Below are 27861 nucleotides of genomic sequence, written 5' to 3'. Positions count from 1 at the left end.
CAGGCAGGGCAGGGCAGGCAGCGCCCCGGCCCCCACCGCACCGCTCTGCCGCCCCCTGCGGGGCGTTGACGGCTCCTGCCAGAGCGGCGCGCGCCAACCTCCTCGCCAAATCTCGCGAGAACGTCGGTGGGCGGAAGTCTCGCGCGAGCTGAGGCGCGGGGCGGTGGGGCGGCCCTGGGGCCGCCGCGCTCCTACCCTGGTTCAGCCGCCTCAGCTCGGCGCGGGTCGGCCCGCACCGCCCCAGCCCGCACCGCCATGGAGGCGAATCCGCAGAAGCGGAAGGAGACGCGCAAGTCGCTGCGGGTTAAAGTCATCTCCATGGGCAACGCGGAGGTGGGCAAGGTGAGGCGGTGCGATTGGCGGGCGGGCGGTGGCGGGCAGGCCAGCTATCCAATAGGCAGCCGGGTGCAAACAGGCGGCTGCGCTGCTCGTAAGGGTGCGGATTGGTGGCTGTGCCTGTCTCTGTAGCCAATCGGGAGCAGGCCGCTCCGTGCTTTGCGAGGTGGGAGGGTGGGACGAGCGGAGGATTGACAGCTGGGGCGGGGCCGCGCGCCGTAACGCCGAGTCTTATTGGCTGCGGGACGAGGGGCGGGGCTGCACGCCTTCGCGCGCAGCTGGTGGTGGGTGTCATGGCGGTGTCTGCGGTCCCTGTTGTCAGTGGCCTCCTCCGTGCCCTGGGCCTCTGCTTACCCGCCCCTCTCGGGGCAGGCCCAGTGCGGGGCTCATCGTGCCGCGCCGGCACGGCACGGCACGGGCGGGCGGTGGGCAGGGCGCGGCCCCCGGTCTTGCTCGGGGCCTGCCCCGTGGGCCCAGTGGGCCGCAGAGCGTTTCCCCTCTGTGTGAGGTGGGTCCCTCCGTGATCTGGCTGCCAAGGAACAGCCGTTCCCCTGGACGCTTCCCTGGGAGGGAGCCTTCGTGACCGTGCTCCAGCTGCAGATACCACAGTGCAGCACCTGAGGGCAGAAAGCATGGATCCAGCCCTTAGTGCCTTCTTCCAGGGCATGCGGAGGTTGCCAGACCCCCTCCCCTGTTTGGCTTTAATCAGGGGTTCACCCAGGACCCCCCTTCCTCCTTCTGTGGTGACCCCAGACTCTTCTCTGGGGTGTTACTTCTCCCAGACAGGTTCTGTTCTGAAGCGCTGCCTTTTTTTATTTGCTGAGTCAATGTAGTTGTACTATGCTGCTGGCACAAAGCCTCCCTTGGGGCAGACAAATGCCTCACTGGTGGCAAGAAAAGCCAGAAGGATCTTGCCGGACAGAGTGGGCAAAGGGGTGGCAAGTGACATTTATCCTTACGATATTTATGTCTTGATGGATGATAGCAGCTACCTCCTCTCCCTAAACAGTATCTATGCCAGTCAGGGGCAGAATGGAGGCTGGAGGGACCTAGTGTGAGGCTGAATGTGCTTCTCATGCTGCCTGCTTGGGCTGCCGGAGTGTTCTTCATGGCTTTTGGGGAGCTGACTGCCCCCAGGCAGTGAACACCCAGCTACTCCAGGGTGGATGTTTTCTGTAGGGGAGCCATAGAATCACAGAATGGTTTGGGTGGGAAGGGACCTTAAAGATCACCTAGTTCCAGCCCTCTGCCACTGGCAGGGACACCTTCCATTAGACTAGGCTGCTCCAAGCCCATCCAGCCTGGCCTTGAACACTGCCAAGGATGGGGCACCCACAGCTGCTCTGGGCAGCCTGTGCCGGTGCCCCACCGCCCTCACAGTAAACAATTTTTTTCACTACATGCCCTTGCCCAAAGCCCCTCCCTAGCTTTCTTGTAGGCCCCTCTAGGTACTGGAAGGTGCTTTAAGGTCTCCCCAGAACCTTCTCTTCTCCAGGCTGAACAAACCAGAATGTGGATAAATCAGTTTCTTGGCACTCCGATCTCCAAACAGGTAAGGAATAAATGACACCCAGCGGCTTTTCCTGCGTTTTGCAGAAAGAAAACTGTTCCTGGTAAAGATTTGTCCTTTGGTTGTGGGTTAATTAGCTAGTTTAGGGACTTCCTGCAGAGTTGATGTCTCTGAAGCCATCCAGGTGGCTGGGGGCTGTCAGCGAATTTCTTATTAATGTGAATATTGCGGTGTATGGTGCCATCCTGCTGAGACCCCCTTTCCCTTTCTCCCAGAGCTGCATTATAAAGCGTTACTGTGAGAAGAGGTTTGTTCCAAAATACCTGGCGACTATTGGTATCGACTACGGTGTCACAAAGTAAGTACCTTCACGGTGAGGATCTGCAAGTGCTGGGAGAGTGCGATGAACTGTGCTGTCACAGATGGCAGGCGTGGGTCTGCCAGGGCCTGGGTGAGCTGTCTGCTGTGGGAGCTGCTGACCAGTGGGGAGACAGCAGTGGGGCTGTCTCATCTCCTGCAGCTCCTGAGTGGCCACACTGCCTTGAGCCAGGTGTACTTGGCTCTGCCAAGACTGCTTAGTTTCCATAGCATAATCTGCATTTCTGCTTTAATAATAAGATAATCTGCCTAATGAGTCTTCTCTGCTAGCATAGCTCCCCATTACCATGTTGTATCCAGAGCTGGTGGTCTCTTCCTTGTTTGCCTGGCTCAAGGGGCAGTTTTCTGGCCATTAAACCCAGGTGCTTGGAACTTACTGAGGTTTCTGCCTCTGGTCACCCAGCTCTTTCTCTGCAGAGGGCTGGCAGAGATAAGGGGTGTTCCTGTGGGGACGCAGCCTGCACAAGGGCTGAGGGGGAGCCTTCTCAAGCATTTCATACCTCTCTTTCAGAGTGCAGGTCAGAGACCGAGAGATTAAGGTGAACATCTTTGACATGGCAGGACACCCGTTCTTCTACGAGGTAAGGCAGACCTGGCTCCAGGCAGCACACCAACTGACCTGTCTCAGAACTGTTTGGCACCCATCAGCTTTCCTCAGATCTGCCTGAAATTGGGTTTGGGGGTGGGAAACTTGAAAATACATTTCTTCACTGTAGTACAACCCCTTCTTTCTTGCTACGGATACCTAATGCAGACCAGCACTGGAAACCCCTGCTGCCTCTCTGTGAGCAGTGACTCCGTGCTGCTAGGGGTTACTGAATCCAGGAGCCTGAAAGAGATGAGGCTGCTGCAGGTCCGTGCTTTGAGATCCAACCGGTAGTGAGGCTGAGTGTGTATCCCTGGTAGGCACACACAGGCCCACCTATACAAGACATACATACATCTAAACATGGCTGGCTGTACAAATCGACACAGGAACAGCCAGCACTGGCACAAACAGCACCAGTGGCCTCATCCTGGCCTGGTGTCTTCTCTGGCTGATCAGAAATAACTGTCCTGTGTCTGGCCTTAGACACTCTTCCAGCAGCTGTCCTGGGGATCCGCGGTCTCCCCAGTTGCTGGCCCTGGGCATACAAGCCCTGGAGGCTACATCCTCCGTTATGCACACCCACATGCACGGACAGATGTCCTGCAGGTTCCTCCAGTAGCTGGGCTGAGACATGCAGTGGCTGGCCTTGGATCCTCAGTCTGTCCCACTGCCTCACACACAGGGAAACACACACATGCAAATGGGTCTCTTGGTTGACTCCCAGAGCTTCTAGTCTCCTCGGGAGTCAGTCTGACACCTTGTCTGCCCTTGAGCCTCTGCTTTTTTGTGCGTGTGAAGATGAATCTTTTATGGGCAAATTGCTCTCCTGTGATGGACCTGGGGACAGTGTGGTCAGGGTGTTACATGGGTTCCCCTGTCTATCCTGTTTCAAAGAATCACAGCATGGTCAGGGTTGGCAGGGACCTCTGGAGCCCACCCAGCCCACCCCCTGCTCAAGCAGGCTCTCCTACAGCAGCCGCACAGGATCACATCCAGGCCCATTCTGAATGTCCCCAGAGAAGGAGACTGCACAGCCTCTCTGGGCAGCCTGTCCCCGTGCTCCGGCACCCTCAAGGGAAAGAAGTTTTTCCTGCTCTCCCCACGGAGCTCCCTGTGCTGCAGTTTGTGCCCGCTGCCCCTTGTCCTGTCGCTGGGCACCGCTGACAAGAGCCTGGCCCCGGCCCCCTGACACTGGCCCTTAAGGTACCTGTGTGCATCGCTCAGGTCCCCTCTCAGCCTTCTCCTGCCCAGGCTGAACAGCCCCAGCTCCCGCAGCCTTTCCTCACCAGGGAGATGCTCCAGCCCCTCATCAGCTTGGTCACCTCTGCTGGCCCCTCTCAGTATTTCCCTGTCTCTCTGGAACTGGGGAGCCCAGCACTGGACCCAGCACTCCAGGTGCAGCCTCACCGGGGCAGAGCAGAGTGGAAGGACAACCTCCTTCAACTTGCTGCCCACGCTTCTCTTCATGCACCCCAGGATCCCACCGGCTGCCTTGGCCACAAGGACACACTGCTGGCTCATGGGCAGTTTGCTGCCCACCAGAACTCCCAGGTCCTTCGAGTCATCTTTTTCCTGTGATCCAGGTCTTTTTCTGTGATATTCTGTTTGTGTGGAGATGAGATTTTTACCACAGAACCAGATAGGTGCCAAGTTAATGGTGATACCCAGATCTGCCAGGCTGTGTGCTCTCAGCCTGGCTGTCGCTGGTGCCAGTGCCCTACCTTTGTCCCCACAGGTGAGGAACGAGTTTTACAAGGACACACAGGGGGTCATCCTGGTCTACGACGTTGGACAAAAGGAGTCTTTCGATGCACTGGATGCATGGCTGGCTGAGATGAAGCAGGAGCTGGGCCCCCATGGCAACATGGAGAACGTTGTCTTCGTTGTCTGTGCGAACAAGGTGGGCTGTAGGGGTGAGCCAGGCTGCGGCGTGGCCCTGATCTCTGGCCCTCAGGGCTCACTGTGTTCCCAGCTTGAGCCCAAGCTTTTAAGCTCCAGCTGCAACAAGGAAAATGTTATTGGTTGTAGGGAAGACTTTCTAAGAGTCAGATCTGTGTGTGGGAAGCACTGGAGACCACATTTCAATGGGTTTTTGAGAATGTGGTGGCCACACATGAGGAAGGGATCAAGTAGATGTTGCACTGTCTCTGGACTAGGTAAAATCTCAAAGGCCTTTTCACTTGAATTTTCTGTGCTTTCTTTCCACGTTGCCTCCATTCCTTCAGGATAAGCAAAAAGCCTCTCCAGCCAGACAGAACCTTTACCCACTGTTAGACGATCGACCTTGAAGCTGTGTTCCTCCAGCTGCTGCTGCAGACCCTGGCTGGGCTCTGATCTCTGCCTTTTCTCCTGGTCTAGATTGACTGCACCAAGCACCGCAGCGTAGATGAAAGTGAGGGGCGGCTCTGGGCAGAGAGCCGGGGCTTTCTTTACTTTGAGACATCAGCACAAACGGGAGAAGGAATCAACGAGATGTTTCAGGTAAGGTGTAATGAAGGTGATGAGGGCACAGACACCACACTGAGCCAGGATTTGTTGGCAGGATATCCCCTGAACTGCCTGGATCCCACAAAACCTTGTTGGGAACTCTGCCCCAGAGGTGTCTTCCCAGTGAAATGTCGCCCTGAGAAAGCCGTACCTGTTTAGCTCAGGATCACTATTAGTCCTTCCAGTCCTGAGCTGGCCCTAGCATTGTGTTGCTCAGAGCTGATGATCCCCCAGGCTGCTGGAAACATAAAGCAGGGATGCCCATGTCACCTGTTCAGGTCTAGCACTGAGCTGAACTGAGTTTGAGGTGAATGCACAGCCTGGCCTCCTCAATCTGTCCCATGGCCCTTGCAAGGACTGGATTGCCCCCACACTAGGGTATGTCAGTGCCCCATGGCCCAGGCAGTGGGCAGTGAACATTCAGCAGTTGTGCAAATGCTCCCCCATGCTTTGGAGCATGAGCCCGCAGCCAGCAAGGGCACTGGGGTCTCCTATGCAATGCCACCACCTCTGGGGACTGTTCCTTCCTGCTAACTCCTTCCCGTGTCCTCAGACTTTCTACTCTGCCATCATTGACCTGTGTGACAACGGTGGGAAACGCCCTCCTTCCAGCATGGGAGTTGGCTTCACCAAAGAGCAGGCAGATGCCATTCGCAGGATCCGCAACAGCAAGGACAGCTGGGACATGCTAGGGGTCAAACCCGGAGCCACAAGGTGAGGGAGACTTCAGCATGTGCCTGGCTGTCTGTCATCTGTCTGACCTGGCAGGCTAGTTGGATCTGTGATCATTTAGTGACCTGCCTGCTGCTAAGCTCACCTCGGTTTATATAGCATCTGGGCATAAGCATCTAGTCACAAAATTGCGGCAATGCAGAAGAAACCCTTGGTCCTGAGCACCAAATTTGCCCTTTTAGCAGACGAGCCAGGCTGGAGGCAAGGGGGGAATGATGAATGCAAGAACTTCAGCCCTGCTGGCTGCCTGGCCTTACACCCTGCCTCCAGGCTGAGCCGTCTCTGGCCAGACGTGTTTGGAGCAGCTCCAGCTTTCCTTTCCTTGCTCACCACATCTAGAGAAGCTTTAAGGCAGCTGTGAGGCTGCTGCCCACATTAGCAAAAAGGGATTTATGTTACAGTTCTTCCACCTGGAAACTACTCCCACAAGACAAGCTTTCTCTTTGTTTTCCTCAGAGGACCTCTAGCCAGGTGGAATTGGTCATTGCCTATGTAAGAGGTTGGATATTGAATCTCCCGGTTCTGCTGTATGACTTGGGCAGCTAAAACAAGCTCCCAGAGCAATCCCTTACTTTATTCTCTCTGAAGTGCGAGGACCACCCTTGTGTACTCCTTGCGGAGGGGCTGGAAAGTAGATTTTATCGTTAGATTATGTCATTCGGGACTCGTACATCCTCCCGTTGGCTCTCGGAAATGTAGGTGTTGAGCCTAACCCCTCCTGCAGCCCCCTCTCATCCACAGGGAGAGAGCAGCAGCTCTGCAGGGCAGTTTGTGCTGGCAATCACAGCGCAGATGGAAGAGACAGAGTCGCCTCCGTGAAGAGGTGCCCCTATCTCTCCATGGCCTGCAGCTGGAGCCGAGATGTCTGCCTTGGACCAGACACCCCAGGCTTAAAGGGCTGAAGTGATGTGCAATGCCTTCACCGGAGTGCGTAGGCGGTTTGATGCGAAGCTGAGTCAGGGTGCGTGTGCCCCCACGCTGTCTCCCAGCTTTCTGCTCTTGTGGTGCCAGAGACTCAGCACACCATGGCACGTGTCACAGGCACGTGTCTGGCATGATGGGAGCATTTGTGCTGGCGCAGTCCCATGGTAGAGAGGTTATATCTGCCCCAGGAGAGGGGTTCTCCCCCTTTTCTGCTCGTGCAACACCAAGAAGTGCCCTGTGTGCTTTTCTGCAGCTCTTTCTCTGTAGCACCACCTCCAAAGCTTGGAGGTCCTTAATGCAAGAAACAGAAGGGTTCAAAAGTGTCTGCACAGGGCTGTTGAGCATAGTGGGAGCTCAGCTGGGCCAGGCTGTGTGTCTTATGGGTCCCTTCACTCTTGTCGTGTGTCTCCTAGGGATGAAGTGAACAAAGCCTATCGGAAGCTGGCTGTGCTGCTCCACCCCGATAAGTGTGTGGCTCCTGGCAGCGAGGACGCCTTCAAAGCAGTGGTGAACGCCCGGACCGTGCTTCTCAAAAACATAAAGTAGGGAATAGAACCACTCAGAGCTGAAAACCTTCCCCTCTGAGCTAGCTCCCAGGCAGCTGTACGGCTGTGGGGCACCTCTTTCCTCCTCACATTTACCGCTAGCGTGGGCACAGATGCTTCCAGCACCAGCCGTGGGAACAGGACTGCAGTGCACTTGTGATGTGCTGGAAAGGGAACTGAGTGCTGAGGAGGAGAGAGGGACCCCAGAGCCCTCCCTGCATCCATGGCCCCAGGTCGTGGTTGGTGGTAAGTGCTGAAAGCAGTGAAGTCCCCACCTTCCCAGCTGTGTTACACCTCCTGGGAGTTTACCAGCTGTGGAGGGGTTTGGATGTGGCTCTAACCTGTGGGTGCAGCGAGGGCAGAGCAAGCTCTGACCCGAAAACTTCTGTGCCTGAAAACGTTGGTGTCATGAGTGGAGGATGCCCAGGAGGGCAGTGAGTTGCTAGTCCTGGGTTATCCTAGAGCGGCCTCTGCAAGGCTGCCCATGTGGGAAGCCACGGAGGCACTGCCGAGCACTGGAGCGGTTCAGCGTGCCGAGCAAAGCCGGCTCCTTCCAGCTGACACCCAACGATGCTGCTTTTGGCAGTGGGGAGGGCAGGTTGCTTGAGGAAACTTCTCTGGTACTGCAGGGAGAACCCAGCTCCAAGAGCGTCCTTTTCCCCTTCCTCCTCAACCTGTTGTGGTGCCAGTAATGGTCCCTTTGGCAGGACTAGGGCTCTCCCCCAGGCACTCGCCCCATTATCACAGCCCAGTCTCCTGCCACCACCTCCTTCCATCTCGCTGAGCTCAGCTCGTTGGGAAAAGCCCTTAGGGCTGCAGTCCCTCAGGCTGCGTGCTCCTTCTCTCCCGGCCCTCTGCTCACACCACGCTGGCAAGCTCTGGGTAGGTGCCGCTGTGCCCCTTGGGGGACTGTCCTCAGGCGTGGGTGGCCCTGGCTGTTTGCAGGCCAGAGGAGGGTGCTGACCCAAGGAGGAGGCAGTTCAGCCTGCAACATGGGTGCCTGTCAGCTCTGCCTTCCTGCCTTCGGCCAATCTCGTCTCCTGAGCTTCAGCCACACCACAGAGCTCCATAGGTGCCTGCGATCTGTCTGCTCGCTTGGCCCCACAGCGCGCTCTGGTTAGGTGAGCGGTGGAAGGGGCATGTTCTCCCCCAACCCTCTCTCACAGCAGCAGCGATTGCCCTGCTTTGCTAGTTATTATGGGTTGCTGATCAGCAGGTGGGTGCAGGTTGCTCCCTCCTGGTCACAGCTGCTCTGCCCTTCGAAGAGTCTTGTTGATTTAGAGGGGAGCGTTGCTGGTCACCCCAGCAGGTGCTTGCAGAGGCTTGAGATCTGGCTGTTGTGATCCTGAGGGGGCTTGGAGCTGTGGTGGTCTGCTAGGCTCTTAGGGTAGACCAAGCAGGAGGTTCCTTGGGCCCCCGTGGTTTTGTCAGGACCCAGTTTTACTTCCTTGCTGCTGTATGACTTGGGCAGGGAAGGTCAGGACACTAAGGTACGGAATGGAAGCCACTGAGTGTGTGCACAGGCATCCTTACCCCACCCCACAGGTACCCTGTTTGAAAGTGTTTTCTCCTGTGTTCAGTGCAATATTTTTTTTTTTTTCCTCTTCAAGGCAGCTTTTCTGTGTTTCCCTTTCAAAATACATCATAAATCAACAGTAGATCCTCCCCCTTTTTGGCAGCAAGCATTAAGGGACTTTAAAGCCAGTGTTGTTTTGCTCTTGCTCTGTTTTTTGGTGCTGGGTTACTGGGAAGAAGAAATAAGCTATCCTGCTGGGAAGCACTTTTTACTCCTCTGGTGTAGAAATAACCAAGGGGAGATGTTGCTACAAAAGGTTAATGTTTAAAATATTTTTCCTCTCCTAGATATACAAAAAGGTGGGCTGGGGGAGGTCAGCAGGGCAGGCGTTGGAGCTGTGGCGAGGTACGCTGATGGGGTCTTATTTTGCACGTTTTATAACGCTGTGGAGTTCACTGGAAACCTCCCCTCTTGTCTAGTGGAGGAAACTACTTAATTCTGGCCTCAAACCTGTTGCTCTGTATTTTTTTTCCATTGAGGAGGGTAAGTAATCCTGTTGCTGAATGGTGCACTTCACTTTGAGGGTGAGATCCTAGTGGCTGGAGTAACCGAAAGGCTTCCTCGGTTCCTGCTGCTCAGGGGCTCTCCAGGTCTGTTGTGCCACGCGTGGTCCCTCCTGTTTGCTCCTCAGGTGACAGGCCACAGGTCTTGGGGTTTCTCCTGTCTGTTTACAGAGCGGACTGGATGTTCAGAGATGATCACACGCGCATGACACGTCTAGTGATTCTGGTGACCTTCTGAGTTCTGTTATTTTTATAAATTAAATCCCCCTTTGGAACAAAGGAAGCCCTGTGAGCTGTCCTGCTGTGGCGACTGCCTGCTGTTAATGTTTAATTGCCCTTTGACTCATTTCTCTCCTCCCCAGCTGGGTATGGCCGAGGCTGGTGATGAAGAGCTGCCCTCGAGGGTGATGATGGAGGTTGTGAATCAACTCCGCGGGAGTGGGCACTGGGTAAGGGACCCCAGGAGTCCCACAGGGATGTGATGTGGGCTGCACCCAGCCACTGTAAGGCCTGGCTCTAGTCAGGGGACCCAGAGGCAGAGGGGTAGCTCCGTCCTTGCTCCGTGCACACAGACCTCCACACCAGCGGCCCTGGTAGGGTGCTTCCTCCGTGCCGTCTGTCAGGACCGTAAGCTCCAGATGCCTCCAGCAAGGCTGCGCCACCCAGGCTCTGTCTCTGGCCTAGGAGTCCCACATCCTCCAGCCTCGTACAAAGAGCAAGTCCTGCTGCTGAAGTGTCCCTCCTCAATGAAAGTACTGGGATCCTGATCCCAAACAAAGGGGCTTTCCTGTTCAGCATCCAGAAATGCAACCAGGAGCCACCTCTGAAGACCCGTGGAAGGGCAGGCCTCCCTCCACGTGCCCAGGGGCAGTGCCTGCCTGCGCTTTGCCTGCTGCCCAGCACGTGCTGAGGGGAACGTGAGGATTTCTGGCCTGGCCCTGTGCCTGACAGCCACGGTCTGCTCCTGGCTGCTGCTCCAGGCTGGCACACCCTGTGACGTGCCAGGCAGGGCCGGGGGGGACACATCCTTCCCTGAGATTCACAAACCGCTGCTGGCCTTCAGTTTCGTTGGCCTTGGGACCAGTTAACCTTCCTCGCCAGGGCTCCCTGCCCGTGGCCAACCTGGGATGGGTTGGCCTGGGGTCCCCCATGTCCCAGGATGGACGGCCAGGGCTCTGTCCCTGTCCCTTGCTGGCAGAGGCACGCACAAGCCTGGGCAGCCCAAGCCCTTGCCCACACTGCCTGCCTGTGCTGCTCTTGCGCTGCGGCAGTTGGGAGCGCTGCCAAGCATGCCCCAAACCTCGGGGGACCTGTGGCTTTGGCGTTCTCCTTTTGGTATTAATTACTGCACAGAAGCAATTACTTCCCCGTCAAGGAGGCCGAGAGGGGCTCTCATTAGAGCGGTGGGGCGAGGGTGCTTGGCAGCACCGTGCCCCCGGCGTGGGGGGGGTCGGTGGGGCCTGAGGGGTGCGGTGGGGCTGAGCATGGTTCTCCCAGGTATCAGCGTGAGCTCGTGGTGGGGCAGGGGGGGCTGGTTCAGGGTTGTCTCATCAGCTCGGAACTGCAGGTGGTTTTCTAGGTGCGGGGGTGCAAGGGGGGGGGGGGAGCAGGTGGCAGCTGAAAGACGGGGAAAAGGAGGGGGAACCTTCTGAGGGGGTGCCAGCAGGGAGTGGGCCGCTCGGGGGGGGGGTGTGAGTTGGGCAGCGCTGGCGGAGGTGTCCCCCGGTTTCCTTGGGGCAGCTGGCTGTGACCCCAGGGAGGGCCATGGGGCCGGCGGAGTGGGGCGAAGGGCAGCCCGGCGGGTTACGGGTGCGGAGGGAGCGTGGCCCGGCGCCCCGCACCTCCCGGGGCCGGGGTCCCTGGCACCCGGGGTCAGCCAGGCGGGTCCCCACGGGGTGCGGGTGCGGGGGTCCGCGGGCTGCCGGAGGAGGGTGATGAGGAGGGTGGGGCGGGCAGCGGGAAAGCGGCAGCCGGGGCCGAGGGTGGCCGCGATGGGGACGAAACCCACCCGGCAACCGGCCGCCGCCCCGGGCCGCCCCGCAGCCGGCGCCGCGGGGGTTACGGGAGGCGGGGAGCGGCGGGGCCCGCCCCGGCCCCGCGGAGGCCCGGCCCGCTCATCCCCCGCCCCCAGCCGCGGCCATGCCCCGGCGGCCGGAGCCGCCGCCTCCGCCGCTTCGCCCCCGGCCCCGCGGAGACGGAGGGGGCGGCGGGGCCGGGCGGCGTCGGGCGTAGGGCGCGGGGGCGGCGGAGCCGCCGGAGGATGCTGCCGGCGGCCGGGCGAGGCGAAGCGAATCGCTGCCTGCGGCGGGGCCGCACCTGCGCTCCCCGGGCTGCGGCGGGCGGTGGGCTCCGGGGCCGGCCCCCCGGCCCTTCGGCAGCCGTCCCCGCGGAGCGGAGCGCCTGGGAGAGGGGGGCGAGGACGGCGGGAGCGGCGGGGATCGGCCCCCGGCGCGGCTGCCCTCGAAGGAAGAGCAGGGAGGCATCGCGACATCTTTCCGCTCCGCGTCGCTTCGGTTGCAACCTGGCAGTGCGCAGGGGCCGGGGAGGGAGCTGGAAGGCGGGCGGGCGCTCGCCTCTCGCCCCCCCCAGCCCCCCCGGCCGCTATTTATAGTCGTTACCCCCCCTTCCCCTCCTTCGGCGGCTCCGCGGGTCCGGGGGTGACGGCGGCGGGGGAAGGGGAGCGGCCCGGCGGCTCCGTGGCCGGCGAGGCGGGGATGCTGCGGGCGATGCCCCGGTGAGCATCGCGGGGCGCAGGGGAGCGCGGTGTCGCTGCGGGGCCGGAGCCGGGGAAGGCACCGCCATGCCCAGGAACAGGGCTTTTTCCGAGCCCGAGTGCTCGGCCGAGTACTCGGCAGACTACTCGGTGAGCCTGCCGTCGGACCCCGAGCGCGGCGTGGGTCGCACCCACGAGGTGACGGTGCGCAGCTCGGGACCCTGCCTCTGCCTGCCCCGCTTCATGCGCCTCACCTTCGCTCCCGAGTCCCTGGAGAACCTCTACCAGACTTACTTCCGCCGCCAACGCCACGAGACCCTCCTGGTGCTGGTGGTCTTTGCCGCCCTCTTCGACTGCTACGTCCTCGTCATGTGCGCCGTGGTCTACACCGCCGACAAGCTGGCCCCGCTGCTGGCGGCAGCGGCCGGGCTGGTTGCCCATGTGCTGCTCTTCATCCTTTGCAAGTACAGGCTGCTTCCCGAGCGGGTGGCCCGCAGGTTCCTGCCCTACATCCTCTGGGTCCTCATCTTGGCCCAGATCTTCTGCTACCTGGGTCTCAACTTCTCCCGCTCGCCCGAGGCCAGCGACACGGTGGGCTGGCAGGCTTTCTTCGTCTTCTCCTTCTTCATCACTTTGCCGCTGCGCTTGGCGCCCATCGTGCTCATCACCGCCATCTCCTGCGGCATCCACACGCTGGTGCTCGGTGTCACCATCGCCCAGCAGCGGCAGGATGCCCTGGACGAGGGGACGCTGCTGAGACAGGTACGGGGCCGGCGGGGGGATGTGGGGTCCCTGGGGGTGGTGACGTGTGAAGGGAAAATCATCCCCATGTGGTGTTTCCATGAGTTACCGTGTGGTCCATCCCTGTCCTTATGTTCTGACGCTAAAGCCGGGGTTGATCCAGACCCTGTGAGCTGATTGTAGTGTTTGCTGGGAGCAGGGGGCTCCCCAAAACATACTTGGGGATCAGTCTCCATGGGAGTGGGGTGCTGGAGTGTGCAGGAGCACCCGCCCAAGCTGGGTGCCACAGACCTGGCCCTGCAGGCCTGGATCCATCCCCAGGGGCCACCCGGGGTATGTGGACACGTGGGCTGCGGTTGGGCTGCTGGGGAAACTGAGGCAGGGTGGACCGTGTGCTCCTCCATCCACCCTGCCTGGTGGCCTTGCTTGTACCACTTTCCCTTTGAATTTCAAAAATGGCTAAAAATGGCCCCAAATGGCTATTTTTAGCTGAAATGTGGCAGGAGCCCAGCTTCTGGGCTTGCAAACAGCCACTGGAGCTTTCCCAGGAGGAAGTTGGGCGGCAGCTTGGTCCCGGCTTGGTCCCTGGGCAATGCCCATCACCCAGCCTCGTGCCTGGGGATGCTTTGGGGTGATTTTCTGCCCCAGCAAACCTGGAAAAAATGGTGTCCCCTAGCCCAAACGTGGCGCTAAGGCTGGGCCATTGGTTCACGCACACAGCAAAGGAGGGGACGTGAGGGTCAGACAGGGAGAGAGCGGTCCCCAGCCCATTGGATCCTTAATATTTCCTGGGAAACACCCAAGTGGAGCAGCTAGACACTGGTTTTATTCCCTAAATTAGTGGGTTTCATGTCTTGGCTGAATCCCTTTCCTCCCACTGTTTTCTCTACTGGCTGGCCACGGACCCAATGACCTGGGGAGCCTTTCCATAGCCAGGGTGGGGGGCAGGGCGGGGGGACAGCCAGAGCTGAGAACTTGTGTGCTGGTGGCTGTTGACGGCAGCAGGGAAAATCCCGCTGGAAACATCCACTCTGCCCCATAATGATGTGGGCTCTGTGGGAGGATGCTACAGGAATTTGGGATGCTCTGGGTCAGGTCCTGGGAGAGCTCCAGCTGCTCCCAGCCTAAATAGGAAGGGAAAAGGAGGGTATTTACTCACTTTTTGAGAGGTTTTGGAAGTAATGAGCCTGTGGTCACACTGGGAATTTGCAAAATGGAGCCTGTTCTCCAAAAAGCCTGAAGATCCTGTTTTCACCCTGTCTCTGGAGTGCGTGGTCTGGGGCTCGTCCCCTGGCTTGGGACATCTCCTGGTATCACACAGGGTTTTGCAAAGAAAAACACTTTTTGGGCACAGTTTATGGAGCCTGCCAGGCTGGGCGCTGGGGTGGCGGCATGGGTGCCCTCCCAGTGGTGCCCGGCCAGAGGCACTGTACCCACAGGAGAAACCCCAGTGCAGCAGCGGCTTTCCCAGGTTTTGCTCCTTTTCTGGGATACGAGCATGGCACGTGGCAGATCCAAAGGCAAGGAAACCTCTCACTGCCACTAGCCCCGGGATGCGGGAGGCAAGGGGACATGCAGGCATCCCCTTGGCCAGCAGCAGGCATGCGCCGCCTCTGTGTTAATCATTGCCGTGGCACGGAGAGTCCAGGGCTGGTAAAACCTTGGCAACGCGGCATGCCTCAGCCTCTGCCTGCTGCAAAAGGAGGAACATTATGTCCAGAAATAAACATCATATGCTTTATTATTATAGCCGGTGGTGCAGCTCCTGGAGGGAATGGCTATTAATAGGATGAACTGGAGGATGTCGCTTGAGCGGGGCTGGCACAGCTCGGGGGGGTTCATGAGAGATGCCGGCAGTTTCTGCCCGGCTGCCGACCACCGAGGAGAAGCCCAAAGGCTGAATTGTGGCAGGGAGCTGGAATTTGGCACCGTTTGAGGCTGTACCTGCCATGGTTGCGCATAAACCAGCTGTGAAGCATCCCCAGGCTCAGGCCATGACCCAGCCCTGGACTGGATGGTCCTGGTACATCCTACCGGCACCTTTCCTGCGGGATGCAGATGGGGCTGGATGGGGAAGGAGGGATAAGGCTTGTTCCGCTGGTGGTGCACGCTCCTGCACATATCTTGCTCCATCTGCCCCCAGATTACCAAGTGCAAATAATAACCAGTGACTGTGCCAGCAGTGGGGCCTCCTCCATGTCAGGGCTTTCCCGGCAGTAGCTGGGGTCCTGGGAGGTGTTTTGCAGCTCAGGGCACAGGGACACATGCTGAGGGAGGTTTTTGGGGCTGAGCATCCATTGCATGGCTGCAGGATGCAGCTGGACAATGCTCAGTGTGGGACGTGGCTGTGCCATCTGGTGCCAGGTGAGCTGGTCCCCAGGATTTCCAGTGGTCCCTGTGTGCCGAGCTGTCCCAAGCCATTGAACCCCAGTAGAATGGCCCGTTGTCATGACAACTTGAGAGGCTGGGTAAAAATAGCAAGTGGCTGCTTGTTTTGGGGGTTTCTTCTCAGTGTCCACCTCCAGGCGGCTCCTTGCTCACCGTCTGCTGTGCCGTGGGTCCAGGGGCTCCCCAGGGCTCCCCAGCTGTGATGGTGGGACCTGGGGCAGGATCCAGCCCTGGGGCAACAGCTGAGGGTCCCAGGCGCTCTCCCCTGTTCCTTATGCTCTTTCCCCCTGAAAAAACAAGTTTCCTTGCTGCAAATCATTTTGTCAGCCCTGGCCCAGTGCTGTGCCAGCACCCAGACCCCCAGTGCCAGAGCCCAGTGCCAGAGCCCTTACATATTGCTGCACGTGGCCGGTTTCCCCACTGTCTCAGTTTCCCCCTGCGTGGAAGGGGTTGGCAGCTCCTCCCTATCTCCATAGGATGAGACCGGACTGCTCAGGGCTTGATGCTGTCAAGTGACAAAACCTCTGAGGACAGGCACCCCCCGGGACCGGGGTCATATTAGGGCTTTCCTCTGACCGAGCTGGGGTATGGGCTATGGGGACCAGGGGCGGGACAGTCAGTACAGGGGAGCTGGGAATCAGAAGGATGCTGAGCATGGGGGCATATCCCTCCTGGAGATGAGCTGGGGAACAGCTCCGTGCTCTTCCCGCTGCCTCCTCTGCACCGGCTGTGATGGAGCCCATGGCCTGCAGGGTAGAAGGACGTCTCCATGTCCCCATTGCCCTTTCGGCATAGCTGGAGCCTGTTATCACATCCTCCCTGTCGCTCTTCCCCTTTCTAGACTAAACAAACCAAATTCTTCCAACTTTTCCTCATCAGTCATATTTTCCACCAAGGGCTCTTTGCTTCCATCTGCAAATCTGCTCTGTCCCCTCCCGGGCTGCAGGGACACAGGGTCCAGCCCACGGAGCTGGGGTCTAGCCTGTGGAATGGGACAGGCTTCTGCCCGTGGGGACAGGGTCCAGCCCAGGGATGGGATGGATCCAGCCTTTGGGATGAGGCAGCGAGCCTCTGTGCCATGTGCCTTTGAAACCTTAAAGAGGACGGGTGGGTTGTCACAGCCAGCAGCACCCTGGGGCATCCATCTCCCGTGCTTATGTCTTTGGCTGTTGAGAGGGTCGTAGAGGGGCAGGAGCATATGTAAATGTACAATTTTAGAGTTTGGCCATGTTTTTGTTAGCTTTTCCTGCACAAAGGGGTGCAATTCCTGTGGCAGAAGTGGGGGGAGTGGCTGGTACGTGAGCCACCAAGAGCTGCTGGCCTTCAGCAGCTCTTTCCTCCAGGGCTGCTCCCAGCCCCTGCCGAGCTGCTGCCTTTTTCCAAAACATCTCTGCAAGCTTTAACGAAGCAGAGTCAGCCCGCGGGAGCCACGGGGTCTCCCGGGATGCTCAGGGTGTGATCCCCAGCCAGACCCCTCCTGCAGAGCCACGGTGACAGTCCCCATGAGTCCCCCCAGCAGTTAACGGTGGCTGTGGCTTGGTGGTTTATCTCCAGGGTGTATTTTATGTCCTCCTCCAGCACTTGAGTACTTTTTTCCACTCTCACTGATCAGGCTCTGCTGCCCAAACAGGGATTTGTGGTGGCACCAGTGCTGTCCCCGAGGCACACATGGGCTTTCCCGTGGCTTCGCTCACCCCTGTCTCCTGTTCTCTGTCCCCAAAGATCCTGTCCAATGTTGCCATCTACCTTTGTGCCATCACGGTGGGCACCATGTCCTACTACATGGCTGACCGCAAGCACCGCAAAGCCTTCCTTGAAGCACGCCAGTCCCTTGAGGTCAAGCTCAACCTGGAGGAGCAGAGCCAGCAGCAGGTAGGAGCCATGGCTGGGCAAGGGGGCAGCATGGGGACAGTGCAGGGGGTGGCAATGGGGACAGAAGGACCCCAGGTGGGAAATATGTTTGTAGTTTTGCACCATGTGCCCAGTTTGGGGACTCCCCATGTGACTGTCCTCTTCCAGGACCTCCCAGCTCCTGCCAAGGCCACCAGCAGCTGTCCCCATCCCTGAGCATAGCCGTGCAGCAGATCCCCTTCCCCAGGCACAGCCACACAGCAGGTCCCTGTCCCCAGGCACAGCCATGTGGCAGGTCCCCTTTCCCTAGACATGGCCATGCAGCATGTCCCTGTCACCAGACATGGCCGTGTGGCAGGTCCCTGTCCACAGACATGGCCATGCAGCATGTCCCTGTCCCCAGGCACGGCCATGTGGCAGGTCCCCTTTCCCTAGACATGGCCATGCAGCATGTCCCTGTCACCAGACATGGCCGTGTGGCAGGTCCCTGTCCACAGACATGGCCATGCAGCATGTCCCTGTCTCCAGGCACGGCCATGTGGCAGGTCCCGTTCCCTAGACACGGCCACGTGGCATGTCCCTGTCCCCAGGCATGGCCACGCAGCAGGTCCCTGTCCCCAGGCATGGCTACACAGCAGGTCCCTATCAGGCCCTGGCCATTCCCTGGACCAGTCCTGCCACAGACCATGGCAGGGAAGGGAGAGCTGGCAGCAAGCAAGCACAGCCAGCCGCTCTCTGCTCTCCCCACGAGCGATGCCCGCTGTGGCAGACCCCCACGTGCTGGTACCATGCCGTGGTGGCCTGGCAAGAGGAGTGGTCAGGGGGAAGCGGCATCGTGGTGCCAGCCGGCTGTGTCCAAGCCCTGGTGTCTCCAGCCGCCATCCGGTGACCAGCTGGGCTAATTTTAGTGCCTTATCTGGGCCTCCCTCCTCATCTTCCATCTCTTATCTGGTTGATCTGCTGCCAGCAATTTGCTCCCAATGGCAACAAGAGACATGTGGCAGGGCCAGGCCAGCACCACCAGTGTCGTCTTTGCTGCAAACCCTAGGTGGATGCTCTGATGTCTAATACGGGGTTAGGTCCACAGAGGGGTTTGGGTGATGAGGGCAAATCCTGGGGCTGGGGGATGCCCCAAGTGAGGACACCCTCGAGGTCCCAGCTTGTGGGTTCAGAGGGGTGGAGGAAAGGACATGAGGATTATTATCACATGAGCTCTTTCCTTAGGGAATTGAGCTAAAAATAGCCCATGATCTTACAGGAAAGGCTGCTAGCGTGAGGCCAAGTGATGCGGGGCAGGGGGGCCATGGGGCAGGGGGGCCATGGGGCAGGGAGTGATGCTGGCGGCCGGATCCATCCCCTCTCCCCTGCAGGCCATTAGTGGGGGCTGAACCAGCAGCCCCACGGGCAGAGGGATAACGGGAGCTGAGGAGAGCCGGGAGCTCCTGCACGCCTCCCCACCGGCAGCCTCCAGGGATGGCGATGGGACAGGGACACAGTGCCGTTCCTCCAGCAACAGCACCACTGCAGCTGCGCACAGAACCCCTGCTCCGTCCCAGGGGAAAACCCGCTTCATTAACTGAGTTACTTACCTTTAGTGCAAATCCTCACACAGCAGGGCCAATCTATCCCTTCTCTGGCACCAGGGCTGCAGGGCCATGGGGACAGCAATGGGTGTGATGTCCCCAAGTGGGCTTGATCCTGCTGGGGGACCTTGGTTGAGTTCCACACGTAGATGTGGGATACCCACCATGCTTTTAAATGGATAAATCCTCCCTGGTGTGCTTTAACCCAGGTCCATGCACCCAGCACCAACCCACCCCCGGGGGCAGGACACCCTGGAGCAGTTCACAGGGACCTTGGGGGACTTCGGTGCAGACATTCCCAGCACCGTGTCCCAGTTTTTTTTGGGCCGATAAAAGCTTGGCCAACCCAATGCATTTTGATTCTCAAGCTCCCAGCGAGGGCTGGGCCCTGTATCGTGTCTGCAGAAGGGATCTGGCCTGCACATGCAAATTTTGCAGCTCATCAGCCGCTGTCAAATAAGTGTGTGGGACTGTCCCTCCTCACGGCTCCAGGGACAGGGAAGCTTTAGGGCACTGCAGCCACCCTGCCACACTCCCATCCTCCCCTGGCTGGGATTTATTCCTGCTTGCAGAAATCTTGATGAGAACCTGTAAAATAGGGAGGAAAATGGTAAAAGCAGTGGTTGGCATCCCTGGCAGAGCATTGCCGAGGGGGATATGCCACTCATGGGTGCATCTCCTCTACCTGTGGGTGCAAGTTTGGAGTCGGGGTGATGGCTCCCAGCTCCCTGGGGTGCCCTGGGACACCCCACTCCAAGCTCATTCTCCTTGCCTGGAGGAAAGCTCCTGTTCCACCGTGGCTTGATCCACTCTCTCCCTCTCCACATGTGGCTGAGAGGTTGGGCTAAGGATCTGGCTGGGCCCTGGGATCCTCCGGGGATGGCTGGGTCCAGCAGGAGGGCCCAAGAACTTGGAAATGTCACTTTGCTGCTCTGTGTCCTCATGGAGAGGGGAGTGTTTAGACCATAGGGCACGCACCATGCATTTGCACCATGTATTTAGACTGTGCATTTGCACCATGTATTTCTACCATGTGTTTCTACTGTGCCTTTGCACCATGCGTTTAGACAGTGCATTTGCACCATCCGTTTGCATTGTGCATTTAGACCATGCATTTGCAGCATGTATTCACCCCGTGCATTTGCACCATGCATTTAGACAGTGCATTTGCACCATCCGTTTGCATCGTGCATTTGCAGCATGGATTCACCTCATGCATTTGCAGCATGCATTTAGATTGTATCTTGCGCCATGGATTTGCAGTATGGGTTTGCACCATGGGTTGCTGCACTTGGCATAGGTTGGACATTGTGTCGTGACAAACTCTCTTCCCTGCCCCATCCCCCAGGAGCGGCTGATGCTCTCCATCCTGCCCAAGCACGTGGCCGATGAGATGCTGAAGGACATGAAGAAGGACCCGAGCCAGAAGGAGATGCAGCAGTTCAACACCATGTACATGTACCGCCATGAGAACGTCAGGTAGGACTGTCCCTTCACTGTGTGACCCCCGTGCCATCCTCATGGGAAAAACACTTCAGGGTTTTTGGTTTTTTGTTTTTGTGTGTTGTTTTGGTTTTTTTTCCAAAAATATCTATTTTGCAGTCCTGGCTGAAAAAGGGAGAGGTTGGGGTGGTTTACAGTTAAAGTAAAGGGTGAGAGGGGATGGCTACCAGCCAGACTGTGGCCTGGGGCCCCTTTTTGCTCCAGCCATGGTTTGCAGAGCATCGTCTTCAGCCATGTCACAAAACAGCCTTTTCTTTGGTGCAGGTGCCCCAGCGAAAGGGGAGAGTGGGGAAGGGGGTTCCAGGGTGGGGGGTGCCGGGGCTGAGCCGCTCACTGTTGCTCCCTGCAGCATCCTCTTCGCAGACATTGTGGGCTTCACCCAGCTGTCCTCGTCCTGCAGCGCCCAGGAGCTGGTGAAGCTCCTCAATGAGCTCTTCGCCCGCTTCGACAAGCTGGCAGCCGTGAGTCCTCCTCGGGCTGGCATGTAATGAGTGGGGCAGGTCTCAGCCACCCCCCACCCTGGCCCCAGCCCAAAGCTGCATCCCAGGATGGGGATGAGGAGGTTAAAGTATTACTCCTCTGGGATGCTGGAGGCGCCCTGCCCTGTGTTGCAAAAATAGGGCTGGTGCAGCCAGGCTCCTGGCCGAGCCCTCGGGGGAGGCTGGGTGGGAATGGAAAATCCGATTATTTGTGTCTCTGCTGGGCGCGGGAGACCTCTGCGTGGGTCAAGGTCAGCCTGGGAGAGAGGGATGGAGGTGGCAAGGGGGCTGGAGGGGGGGGGCATCCCAGCTGATGGGGGTGGGGCTGACAGCGTGCCCCCCTGTCCCCAGAAATACCACCAGCTGCGCATCAAGATCCTTGGTGACTGCTACTACTGCATCTGCGGGCTGCCCGAGTACCGGGAGGACCACGCCGTCTGCTCCATCATGATGGGGCTGGCCATGGTGGAGGCCATTTCGTAAGGGCTTTGTCCTCGGGAGTGGGGCCGTTCACTCCCAGGGAGGGGTGCCAGGGTGGGCAAGGGGGTCCTGGTGGGCTGGGGTGCAGCCTGGGGGCTTTCAGGTGTCCAGCCTCTGCGAAATGCGTTAAAAGACAGAGGAGTGCCGTTTAATGATGGGGGAACGGGCTGTGGGGTGGAGTGGGGGTGGGTTGGGAGGGGGTCACCCCCATATCATCCTTGTCTTCTCCCCCCACCCCAGCTACGTGCGGGAGAAGACCAAGACGGCGGTGGACATGCGGGTGGGGGTGCACAGTGGGACAGTGCTGGGGGGGGTGCTGGGCCAGAAGCGCTGGCAGTATGACGTGTGGTCCACCGACGTTACCGTGGCCAACAAGATGGAGGCAGGCGGCATCCCTGGGTGAGCATCTCCAGGGGGGAAGGTGGGGGATGGGCGTGGCGTGCCCTGCACTCAGGGGTGACACTGGTGCCCGGTGCCGGCAGGCGGGTGCACATCTCGCAGAGCACTATGGATTGCCTGAAGGGTGAGTTCGAGGTGGAGCCGGGTGAAGGTGGCTCACGCTGCGAGTACCTGAAGGAGAAGGGCATCATCACCTACCTCGTCGTGGTCCCCAAGCAGCCCCTGCGCAACGGCATCAATGGGGTGGTGAGTGGTGGCACCGGTGCCGTGGCAAGCTGGAGTGGGGGGACACCGCACCGCCACCCACCACCTTCGCCTTGCAGAAGCTGTCGCTGACCTCATCCCACGGTGGCTCCCCGCCGCTGGTCAACACCAAGGAGCGCAACGGCAGCCTCAGCCTGGCCTGCGCCAGCCCCGAGGAGCCTGAGGAGCCCGACACCAGGGTGAGGGGCACCCTGGAGAGCGGGGAGGAGGATGGAGAGGTACAGCCCATGGGAAGCATTCCCTTTCCAGCAGCTCACCTGCCTTTGGCTGCTGATAGCCACGCTGGAGTGGCTGAACATCCCACCGGTGCCAGCATGGTCGTGCTGATGCCTGGGCTGTGCCGGGGCAGGCCGTGAACCCCTCCTTCCCCAACCCTCGGCGGCGGCTGCGATTGCGGGACCTGGCCGAGCGCGTGATCGATGCCTCGCAGAACGAGCAGGAGCTCAACAAGCTGCTCAATGAAGCCTTGCTGGAGCGCGAGTCCGTGCAGGCGTGAGTCACCCCAACTGGCAGCACGTCCTGGCGTGGCTGGGTGAGTCCTCGGGGCCACCAGGCACTGATGGGCAATGCTGCCAGCAGGCTGAAGGGGAAGAGCACCTTCCGACTCTCCATGCGCTTCATTGACCCCGAGATGGAGACGCGCTACTCGGTGGAGAAGGAGAAGCAGAGCGGAGCCGCCTTCAGCTGCTCCTGCGTTGTCCTCTTCTTCACTGCTTTGGTAGAGGTCTTCATTGACCCCTGGTATGTCAGGGAGGTGGTGGGGATGGGTGGCCCAGCCGCGTAGCCTTCAAACCCATTCCCTTTTGGCTCTTTTGGCAGGTTGGTGGCCAACTACGTGACTTTCATAGTCGGGGAGATCCTCCTGCTCATCCTCACCCTCTGCTCGTTGGCTGCCATCTTGCCCCGGGTGAGACAGGATGGGCTCACCACTCATCGTGATGGGACACCATGATGCCCCATCACCGTGTCCTACCTGGGCGAACCCCCCCCACCTTGCTCTCCCTGCAGGTTTTCCCTAAAAAGCTCGTGGCCTTCTCCACCTGGATTGACAGGACCCGCTGGGCACGCAACACCTGGGCCATGGCCGCCATCATCATCGTCACCATGGCTGACATAGTGGACATGGTGAGCCACCAGCCTGGGTGCCAGTGGGGCTGAGCCTGCTCCAACCCCCATCCAAGCAGCCCATAACTCTGCACAGCTGATCGTTAAAGCAATTAGCAGAGCTGCACTGTAGTGGGGGAAATTTAGGCTGGCTGGCCTTCTCCTGCTCTGCAAAGCACCCTGCCCCTTTGGGTGGCCATGCAGCCCCTGGAAAGGTGCACCCTGTCCCCACATCCCCCTCCTCACCCTGCCCTCGTGCCCCCAGCTCAGCTGCTGGCAGGACCATGGCGGGACAGGCAACGGGACGGTGGGGCCACTGCGGCCAGGCGGCTGTGGGGAGCAACCCAAGTACTACAGCTACATTGCCCTGCTGGCCTTGGTGGCCACCATCATGCTGGTGCAGGTCAGCCACATGGTCAAGCTGACCCTCATGGTGCTGATCACTGGGGCCACCGGCGCTGTCAACATCTACGCCTGGGAGCACATCTTTGACCAGTATGACCGCCACCGTGGTCAGCAAAGCACGTAAGGGGTGGCAGAGGGGTGGGCACCTTCTGGGGGCCACAGCCGTGCCCACCATCCACCCATGCCTTGCTGCCTGTGCCGGCAGGTCCTTGCTGGTCCCCTCCAAATACTCCATGACAGCGATGATCTTCATCGTGATGCTCAGCTTCTACTACTTCTCTCGTCATGTGAGTGACTCCCCCCACCCCCACACTGGGAAGCTCCCCTACCCTCTGCGTCTTCACCCCACCCCCTGCCCTTATTTTTTGCAAGCTCCAAGGCAGAAGGATTTGTCCCCAGCTGTGAACAGCATCTCTGGCTCTTCTCCAAAGCAGCCTACCCAAGGGCTCTCCAGGCTCACATCAGTGGAGAGACCACCTCCATCTCGCCCCCATGGTCAGGGGTGGGCAGCAATGTGGTGGCCTACAGTCCATACCAGCCCTGTGAGGGTCCCGTTTGCACCTCAGAGCAGGTCTCATGTCCCCAGTTAGGGCTTCACCTTGTCCCAGAGCCTTCTTCCAGGCTGTCCCCAGCCCCCCAGCAGCCAGGATGCTCCCAGTGCTGGAGGGGACCCATTGGTGAGTGGGAACGGGGGGTGTAGCCTTATCCCCCCTGTCCCCCTACAGGTGGAGAAGCTGGCCAGGACCCTTTTCCTCTGGAAGATTGATGTCCATGACCAGAAGGAGCGGGTCTATGAGATGCGGCGCTGGAATGAGGCTCTTGTCACCAACATGCTGCCTGAGCACGTGGCCCGGCACTTCCTGGGCTCCAAGAAGCGGGACGAGGTGAGGGGCACCCGGGGTGGGTGTATTTGCCCCCCTTGTTGGGGGATGGGCGGCAGGCTCCAGCCCTGAAGGCTTTGCCATGGGCTGTGGCTGAGTATCTTTGGTTGGATGAAGGTGATGTCTTGGCTGTGCAAGGCGTGGTTGCGGAGCACCCTCATTTTTTCACGCGTGCCGAGGGAAGATGGCTTCACGGGAGGGTTTGGGTTTGCTGGAGGTGTTGGTGTCATGCGTGGGCACATCCCTGGCTCACAGCCACCGTCCCACCCCCAGGAGCTGTACAGCCAGTCCTATGATGAGATTGGTGTCATGTTTGCCTCCCTCCCCAACTTTGCCGACTTCTACACGGAGGAGAGCATCAACAACGGGGGCATTGAGTGCCTGCGCTTCCTCAACGAGATAATCTCCGACTTCGACGCGGTGAGTCTGTACAGAGCTGGCCATGTGGGTGGTGTGGGGCTTGGCCAGACCTTCCCTTCCTGCCCCATCTCGGGGCAGACGACCTGCCGTGGCCCCAGGGGTACCTGAGGGCCTTGTCTCCATGGCTCAGCTCCTGGACGAACCCCAGTTCCGCTGCATCACCAAAATCAAGACCATCGGCAGCACCTACATGGCGGCTTCTGGAGTGACCCCTGATGCCAACGCCAACGGCTACACCACCAAGGTGAGGGGTCCCTGCGGTGGGGGGACAGTGGGCAAAGGGGTGGGCAGGCCTGACCTGTGCTGCCTTTGCAGAAGGAGACCCTCTCGGATAAGGAGCGCTGGCAGCACTTGGCCGACCTGGCCGACTTTGCCTTAGCCATGAAGGTGACACTGATGAACATCAACTACCAGTCCTTCAACAACTTCATGCTCCGCATAGGCAAGTCTGGGAGCATGGGGCAGGGTCTGCCTCAGCGCCCCCTGCCCCCCCTTCCCTGCAAGCAGTGGGACGCTGGGCAGCAGCTGTAGTTCGGGAGCTGACGGCAGCAGAGCTGGTGGGGGGAACCTCATTGCCCTCCTGCAGACCAGGGTGTCCTGTCCATGTCACCAGCCATGGAGGTGACGTCTACTCCCTGTCTTGCACAGGCATGAACAAGGGGGCCGTGCTGGCAGGTGTCATTGGTGCCCGCAAGCCACACTACGACATCTGGGGCAACACGGTCAACGTGGCCAGCAGGATGGAGTCCACCGGCGTGATGGGGAACATACAGGTGGGGTGACAAGGGGGGGACAAATGAGCAACCCGGGGGGGAGCTGCAGCCCTCAAAATGCCCCACACTTTGGGTGGGAGGGAGAAAGCGCTGCCGGGAGCATCTGGAAGGGTTGGGGCTGGCTGTGGGGCTCCTCTGAGCTACGTATGGGCTAAGGTGATGCTCAGAGGGCAACCTGAGACCATGGGGTGGGACTGGTGGGTAGACCTGTTGTCTGAGCCACACATGAGGGTCCCTGCTCCCCATGTCATGTGCCAGGCAAGGACCCCCCAGCGTCCCACCACATTCGCTTGTCCCCGCAGGTGGTGGAGGAGACCCACCTCATCCTGAAGGAGTACGGCTTCCGCTTTGTTCGCCGGGGAGCCATCTACGTCAAAGGCAAAGGGGAGCTGCTCACCTTCTTCCTCAAGGGCCGGGAGAAGCAGGGCTCCTTTGTCAATGGCTCCTCCGTCACCCTGCCCCACCAGGTGGTGGACAGCTCCTGAGGGTCCCTGGCCACCCACCACCACAGCCACCGCCTCCCGGCGCCGAGCAGGGCGGCTCAGGGAGGACCTGGCACCCGCCACCGGGGACGTCCATCCCACCCAACCTTGAGAAACCAACCCCTTCGCACAACCGTTTCCGAGCCCCCGCCGGAGGTCTCGGGGGGGCTTTGCTCCATCGCGCCTGTGGCTGAGCAGGAGGGAGACACGGGGCCGCCCCGGGGGCTCCTCTGGCTGGTCATGCTTGCGTGCAAGCGCACGTGGGCTGGCAGCCCCTGGTGGGCACGGGGCTGGGGCCACGCAGTTGCCTTTCCTCGGGCATCCCGGGCGTCACCCGGCAGGCGGGGGGACGGCAGTGATGTTAAAGTAGCATCGTGGGCCCTGGCTGCCACGGCTGGGCATGAGGAGATCCAAACTCAGGGCCGGATGGGAAGACGCCGCGTCTCTTCCATGTGCTGGGAGCGGTAGCTACAAACCAGGAGCATCCGGGGTTTGCTGTTAGTTCGTACCAAGTCCATCCTCGTCACAAACCACCGTAGTTAGAAGACTGGGGAGATGGAGAGCACAGGGCCGCCTTGGACTCGGGGAAGAAGAAAAAGGAACCAATATTGTGTATTTCAGATATATAAATATATATAAGAGTACAGATTGACATTTATATTTTTAACTGTCCCCGTTCCCTCCCCGCAGTGGGGCTCACGCTCGCCTGGACGCTGTCCTGCACACACTGCGGTGGGCTGCTGCCACTTTTGCTGTCGCTTGATGGAAGAGAGGACCAGGGAACGGCAGAGGAGGGGACCGGAGCGTTAAACCCGATGCTGCCAGGGCTGGGGGCAGATGGGGAGCGCAGAGCGTAATTGCCGCTAGTTTCTTGAATAGAAGCAGTTGAATTTCAAAGACCGATTCTGCGCCTGCTTTGTTCTGGGGTTTTGGATATGGCGAGAAGGGCTCGATCGATTGCCTTGGCAAAGGGATGCTGGTTTTGGAGGGAACCTGAAACAGGAGGCTGGTGCTGGGGCTGAGCACCTCCCGCCAGCAGCATGTGCTGCTGGCCCTTGCTGGCTCTGGCAGCAGAGTACCTAACACTGGGAACGGTGACACGAACGAGACGGGAGTTTAATCCCCACCTCAGCAGGCTCAAGGAAACAAAATGCACATCCACAGCCCGCGCTGTGCTGTCCCTGTGCTCACAGGGCCTGGCTGCGGGTGCAAGCAGCACCCAAGGGGACCTGGAGCGATGCAGAGAGGGGAAGAAACCCTGACTCAGCCCTCCGAGTACCCCAGGATACAGGCCCCGGGGTGCAGTGGGTCTTATGGCCCAGACCCACCTCCCTCTATCCCACACCAACAGGGGACCGTGACCAAGAGCTGGGTTAAGCCTGGCTTTGCCACAGCTGCTTCAGTGACAAGCTGCGGCACCTCACCCTCGCAGCTGAAGTATTTGGTTCCCACAGATCTCCCAAAACATGCGGCCCGGGCCCTCACCCCACTGCCAGGTCAGGGCTCTGCCTCCCCTCAGCAGGACAGTGCACAAGGTTAGGGCAGGGGCTGGCACCCCAGCCTGGCCTCTGCAAACTCACAGCTGCCCCCCGGCACGGGTGAGACACCAAGCAGCGCTCTTCCTGCTTTCCATTACTTTTCATAGAAATGACAACCACAGAACTAAAAGTGATGTGGGGTAACAAAAATGCTTTCTGATGATGCACAGCTGGCAGCAGGAGCAGATACTCAGAAGCCCAAACCCCTCCAAACACGAGTAAGCGAGCAAATGCTCACCCCACGAGCTGTCAGCTCTCCTAAAGCAGCTCGAGCTGC

At 59.4% G+C, this 27861-nt stretch overlaps 2 protein-coding genes across 4 annotated transcripts; both read left to right on the top strand.

The window, feature by feature from the left end:
* The first annotated feature begins 131 nt into the window (after positions 1-131).
* On the top strand, positions 132-9863 carry DNAJC27 (DnaJ heat shock protein family (Hsp40) member C27). Of its 3 annotated transcripts, none has more exons than XM_055714640.1 (9): positions 132-342; positions 1832-1888; positions 2122-2204; positions 2736-2805; positions 4549-4713; positions 5172-5294; positions 5854-6014; positions 7370-7498; positions 7604-9863. In XM_055714640.1, the coding sequence occupies exons 1-9, from the start codon at positions 256-258 to the stop codon at positions 7659-7661; spliced, it is 933 nt and encodes a 310-aa protein (XP_055570615.1). In that variant the 5' UTR covers positions 132-255; the 3' UTR covers positions 7662-9863. The 3 variants fall into 3 exon arrangements, with proteins under 3 accessions (XP_055570615.1, XP_055570614.1, XP_055570616.1); XM_055714639.1 differs by having other exon boundaries at positions 1775-1888; XM_055714641.1 differs by lacking the exon at positions 1832-1888.
* Positions 9864-12250: 2387 nt separating this feature from the next.
* ADCY3 (adenylate cyclase 3) lies at positions 12251-26943 on the top strand. The gene is made up of 20 exons (XM_055713025.1): positions 12251-13055; positions 17145-17294; positions 20205-20335; positions 20709-20820; positions 21190-21317; positions 21559-21717; positions 21801-21963; positions 22041-22199; positions 22331-22473; positions 22561-22722; positions 22801-22888; positions 22990-23106; positions 23351-23610; positions 23696-23777; positions 24216-24374; positions 24645-24791; positions 24922-25035; positions 25107-25233; positions 25440-25564; positions 25867-26943. The coding sequence occupies exons 1-20, from the start codon at positions 12381-12383 to the stop codon at positions 26047-26049; spliced, it is 3384 nt and encodes a 1127-aa protein (XP_055569000.1). The 5' UTR covers positions 12251-12380; the 3' UTR covers positions 26050-26943.
* The last annotated feature ends 918 nt before the right edge of the window (positions 26944-27861 follow it).

Source organism: Falco cherrug, chromosome 6, assembly GCF_023634085.1.
Source record: "Falco cherrug isolate bFalChe1 chromosome 6, bFalChe1.pri, whole genome shotgun sequence".
Taxonomy (NCBI): domain Eukaryota; kingdom Metazoa; phylum Chordata; class Aves; order Falconiformes; family Falconidae; genus Falco; species Falco cherrug.
This window is presented reverse-complemented; position numbering and strand designations above follow the sequence as displayed.